Source organism: Phaseolus vulgaris, chromosome 11 (assembly GCF_000499845.2).
Source record: "Phaseolus vulgaris cultivar G19833 chromosome 11, P. vulgaris v2.0, whole genome shotgun sequence".
NCBI classification, from domain to species: Eukaryota; Viridiplantae; Streptophyta; class Magnoliopsida; order Fabales; family Fabaceae; genus Phaseolus; species Phaseolus vulgaris.
Genome location: NC_023749.2, coordinates 23,540,085 through 23,545,409, shown reverse-complemented (window position 1 = coordinate 23,545,409; position 5,325 = coordinate 23,540,085). Strand labels below are relative to the sequence as shown.

The 5,325-nt window shown below is 51.6% G+C and overlaps 1 protein-coding gene across 1 annotated transcript; it reads left to right on the top strand.

Moving 5' to 3' along the window:
* The first annotated feature begins 2,243 nt into the window (after positions 1-2,243).
* LOC137837225 (uncharacterized) lies at positions 2,244-3,654 on the top strand. The gene is made up of 2 exons (XM_068646165.1): positions 2,244-2,966; positions 3,532-3,654. Exons 1-2 carry the CDS (start codon positions 2,244-2,246, stop codon positions 3,652-3,654), a joined length of 846 nt encoding a protein of 281 aa, XP_068502266.1.
* Positions 3,655-5,325: the final 1,671 nt, after the last annotated feature.

Sequence of the window (5,325 nt, the reverse complement as noted above, 5' to 3'; positions counted from 1 at the left end):
TAAAAACTCAAATAAAGCAAAAACAGAACAACACCACAATTAGAAACCTAAAAACAGTTTGAAATTGGAAACTCAAGAACAATTTGTGCCAAATGCACCGATTAGAATTGCTCAAACATCAACATGAATAAAAAACGAAATTAAAACAGCAAGACATATAAGGAATATGATAAACAACTAGGAATTAAGAACAACACAAAATTAAAATCAAGATAAGGCACTTATCTCTTGAGGACCGTAGTGTTAGAGTGGATGGTTTTAAACTAGAGGGGGGGGGGGAATTGTTTAAAGAGGGTTTTCGCAAACTTTTAAGACAAGAATGAAATTATCTCAAGAAACAATTGATAAGAAATCCAGTTTGCCAAAACAATAAGCAAAAACAACAACACCAGAAAAACAATCGGTTGTTTATACCAGTTTGCAAATATCAAAACTGAATTTAAAGAGTTTAAGGATAGAGAGAATGCACACAGATGTTTATACTGGTTCACTCTAAACCCAGAGCTACATCCAGTCTTCTCAGAACCTGTACCGTCCCGTATCCGGGCGTTGACAAAGTCAAGGTCAAAGTCAACGTCGGGGGTCAAGGTCAACGTAAGGCGTCGCCTAGGTGAAGAGACGCCAAGTGCCAGCGTCGCCAAGAGGAAGCGTCGCCAAGGTAAGGCGTCGCCTAGGTGAAGGCATCGCCTAGTTAAGGTGTCACCAAGATCATATATCACTAAGGCAAGGCAATCACAGTGTGGTTCCCCGATACCCATGGGTAGGAAAGACCATGGAGGGAGAGACGTCGTGGGAAGGCCTCAAATCCCAATAATCCGGGGTAGTAATAAAGAGAAGAGAAAGGTGGCTTCAAGGCCATAGTGATAGCGCCATTGTAGGGCAGCCTAACTCGTGAAGTGCCCCTGCCGCCCCAGAGACGCCCTTTGGATAGATACGACCCAAGAGGAGGGTCACGCCCAGGGTAGCCAGGTGCAGGGTACGCGAGGAAAGCAGATACGCTCTCAAAGTGAGTGACTAGATGTTTGGGAGTATGAGTTGACACCCAAAAAGTCACCTCTAGCGCAGATGCACTCCCAGGTAGGAGGACTCACACGAAGAAACGCCCCCAAATGGGGTCATGGCGCTGTGAGGTCCTCCACATGTACAGCAGCCAGGTCAGAATAGAAACGCCATTTTGTCAGGTACAAGGTAATTAAATTTATTTAATACAGTTTCCGTTTCGAGCGTTTAAGGTACTATAAATGCTTCCAAGCGTTTTAAACGTCTTAAATGCGCTACGTTTTATAATTAAATGCGCTTTAAGGCGCTTTGAATGCGGGGGTAGCTTAAATAGCGCTTTGAATGTTGGAAACGGGGTTGGAACTTTTGGCAAATTTTCCAGAAAACTCTCTAGTTGCTTGCGCGAGCCTTGAGGTTACATACAAAGGACTGGGGAAAGATCTTTGCCAGAGGGAGAAAATATACACTAGACATAGTTTTACTTTTTACCACCTTCAGAGTGCCATACGCGGTGCTCCAATACGGAGGTGCATAGTTTTTGGTGTTTCTTGCTGGCTGACTTGAGTGTCGGAGTGCAAACGGCCGCTAGGGCGCCCTTTTGTCCTTTTTTGCAGGAATCCACAGGTAACCAGTGGGAAGGAGTCCCTAGCTGACGGTTGAGGTTGCGCACGAAGACGTCCCAGGTCAACCGGACGGAACATTTGGCGCCCACCGTGGGGCAGATATAAAACATTGGTCCCACCGCAAGTTTGAAAAGATCTATCATGTCATGATAACGATTGAGAAAACAGTGAAGAATGGCCACCACTAGGCGAGCTACCGCATGCGCTACGGGAGAAGAAATGTCCATGCTGCAGGTCCTACAGATAATGAGGGGGCTGCAGGATGATATGGCAGAGTCGAAGATAGAACAAGAACGCATGCAGGCGGATCTCGACGCCTCGCATGTGAGGAACGAGGAGCTCCGTTGCGTTAATGAGGAGTTGCGTCGGGGCCTGAGGAACAATTAGGGGCAATGCGAGAACGAAGAGATGGAGCATCTCACCCCACCAAGGGAGTTTTCCACTCCCTTCTCGCAGGAGATCCTAGATGCGACGATCCCCAACACCTTCGCAGGGCCCAAGGCGATTTTCACCGGGATGGAGGACCCCGAGGCACATCTCACGGCGTTCCACACACAAATGGTGTTAGTAGGCGGCTCTGACGCTGCAAGATGCAAGCTCTTCATGAGCACTTTGACGGGAATGGCCATGGATTGGTTTATCAGCCTTCCTAGCGGCCATATCACCTCTTTTCAGCAGCTGTCCCAGTTGTTCAGAGAGCAATACCTGGCGAACAGGGCCCCGCCGCCGGTCTCCTACGATCTGTTTGATGTGAAGCAATACCAAGGGGAGAGTTTGAAGGAGTATATCAACCGCTTCAGGTCCCAAGTGGTGAAAGTGGGCACGTCGGAGGAGCCCATGATTGTGTATGCCTTCAGGAAAGGCGTGTGTCCCGGCCCTTTTTGTGAATCCATTATTCGCAATCGCCCAAGGACTTTTGCTGAAATTCGGCGTCGGGCAGTGGAACATATCACCTCCGAAGGAGAGGTGTTCGAGAAGCGAACCAGCGTCGTACCCTCACGCCCGAGGGCACACACGCTGGTTCAGCCCGTTAGAGTCAACGAGACAACGACGGGAAGGAAGAAGTCAGAGGGGAGACGCCCCTATGAAGCCAGAAAACCCCAACCCCGGGGTCCAGCAGGAGGGAATCGCCTAGTCAGAGAGAGGGCAAGGCCAGCGAGATACAACTTTGTAGTGGAGTTGAAGGACTTGATCGCCGTACCCAATATAGCTGAGAGGTTGAGGCGACCGGCAAAAACTGACAAGGTGTTAGGGCCATGGAAAGACTCTTGGTGCGAGTTCCACGAGGCTTTTGGTCATCACATTGACAACTGCCTCTCGTTGGGTTACCAGCTTGACGAGCTGGTGAGAAGCGGGTTTCTGAAGATTACGTCGCAGAACCTGCCGCGACCGCCGCCCTGCCGGCGCCGACAGAGGAGCAAGCGCACGAGATGCCCGTTCTCGGCGAGGTTCACACCATTGCTGGGGGTTTTTCTGGCAGAGGACCCATCGCCTCCCAGCGAAAGAAATACGCAAGGGGGGTCAACTCGATCGAAGAAAGGATCTCGGGTAAGCCGTGGGAATCGGACCTCGTGTTCACGAGAGGGGATCTTCGAGACGTGGTGCCGTATGACAATGACCCCGTGGTCATTTCGGTTGTCAGAGTTGGAAGAAAGGTGCACAGAGTTCTTGTCGACCAGGGAAGTTCAGCAGACGTCATGTTCTGGTCGACATTCAACAAGTTACGGTTGTCTCCCGACCTTTTGAGGCCCTACACAGGGTGCCTATATGGGTTTGCGGATAACCAGGTGGAAGTCCGAGGCTACCTGGAGTTGAGGACTACGTTCACGGATGGAGAAGCCTCGCGTACCGAAAGCATCTGGTACTTGGTCGTGAACGCCAACTCCGCCTACAACATTCTGTTGGGCAGACCGGCGTTGAACAGGCTGAACGCAGTAGCCTCCACGCGCCATATGAAGATGAAGCTGCCGGACCTCAGCGGCAAAGTGATAGTTATCAAGTCGGATCAGGAGGAGGCGCGGAAGTGTTATGAAAACAGCCTAAAAACGAAGAAAAGCGTGTTCATGGTGTTTGAGCGTCCGCCCAGTGTGGACACACCGATGATTAAGGCGACGCCCGCCGGGACAACGCCCGATGAGGCCGCACCCGCGAGGGCGACGCCCGAGGTAGATACACTCATGGAGGAGGGACCTGATGATGCGGCGCCCATTCAGGATAATAGCAGGGACCAACAGGTGGCTAACGCCGTGGAGAGAGAGATTGGCGGCAAAACGTTTAAGTTAGGGCGTTTGCTAAGCCAAGAAGAACAGGAGGGGGTGGCAGAGGTGATTTCACGCCACTTGGATGCCTTCGCATGGTCTGCCTCGGATATGCCCGACATCGACCCGGATTTCCTATGTCACCACCTCAGCATGGACGCCACGGTCCGTCCCGTGCGCCAAAGGAGGAGGAAGTTTAACGAAGAGAGGCAGCTGGTGGTAAGGGAAGAAACACAGAAGCTGCTGAGTGCTAGCCACATCAGGGAAATCCAATACCCTGAGTGGCTAGCCAACGTCGTTTTGGTGAAGAAGGCGAATGGGAAGTGGAGGATGTGCGTGGACTTCACGAATTTAAATAAGGCGTGCCCGAAGGACTCGTACCCACTCCCCAGCATCAACGCATTGGTGGATAGTGCATCTGGATGCAAGGTGCTAAGCTTCCTGGATGCATTCTCGGGATACAACCAGATCAAAATGCACCCGAGAGATGAGAGCAAAACTGCATTCATGACAGAGACTTGCAGTTATTGTTATAAGGTGATGCCTTTTGGGCTGAAAAACGCGGGTGCCACGTACCAAAGGCTGATGGACAAGGTCCTAGCGCCCATGTTAGGAAGGAATGTATACGCCTACGTGGACGACATGGTAGTGGCGTCGCAGGACAGGGAACAACACGTGGCAGACCTAGAGGAGCTGTTCGTCACTATATCCAAATATCGCCTCAAACTAAACCCTGAGAAGTGTGTCTTCGGGGTAGAGGCCGGTAAGTTCCTAGGTTTCATGCTCACGGAGAGGGGAATAGAGGCGAACCCCGACAAATGCGCAGCGATTATCGCCATGCGAAGCCCGACGTCGGTAAAGGAAGTGCAGCAGCTGACAGGGCGGATGGCGGGCTCTCAAGGTTTGTTTCCGCAGGGGGAGAGAAGGGGCACCCATATTTTCAGTGCCTCAAGAGAAATAGTCGCTTCGCATGGACTGACGAATGCGAAGCAGCTTTTGTACCGTCCCGTACCCGGGCGTTGACTAAGTCAAGGTCAAAGTCAACACCAGAGGTCAAAGTCAACACTAGGCGTCGCCTAGGTGAAGGCGTCGCCTAACCAGGGCGTCGCTAGATCAAACAGTACTAAAGCAAGGCAATCACAGTGTGGTTCCCCAATACCCATGGGTAGGAAAGACCATGGAGGGAGCGACGCCGTGGGAAGGCCTCAGATCCCGATAACCCGGGGCAGCGATAAAGAGAAGGAAAAGGTGGCTTCAAGGCCATAGTGATAGCACCAGTGTAGGGCAGCCTGACTTGTGAAGTATCCCTGCCGCCCCAGAGACGCCTTTGGGACAGATACGACTCAAGAGGAAGGTCACGCCCAGGGTAGCCGGGTGCAGGGTACGAGAGGAAGGCAGATACGCTCTCAAAGTAAGTGACTAGATGATTGGGGGCATGAGTTGGC

Excerpts from the sequence above, each read along its gene's own strand:
- LOC137837225 (XM_068646165.1), top strand. The coding sequence starts at position 2,244 with ATGGCCATGGATTGGTTTATCAGCCTTCCTAGCGGCCATATCACCTCT. Across the intron at positions 2,967-3,531 it reads GTTACCAGCTTGACGAGCTG|ACCGGCGTTGAACAGGCTGA; the intron begins GTGAGAAGCGGG and ends TCTGTTGGGCAG.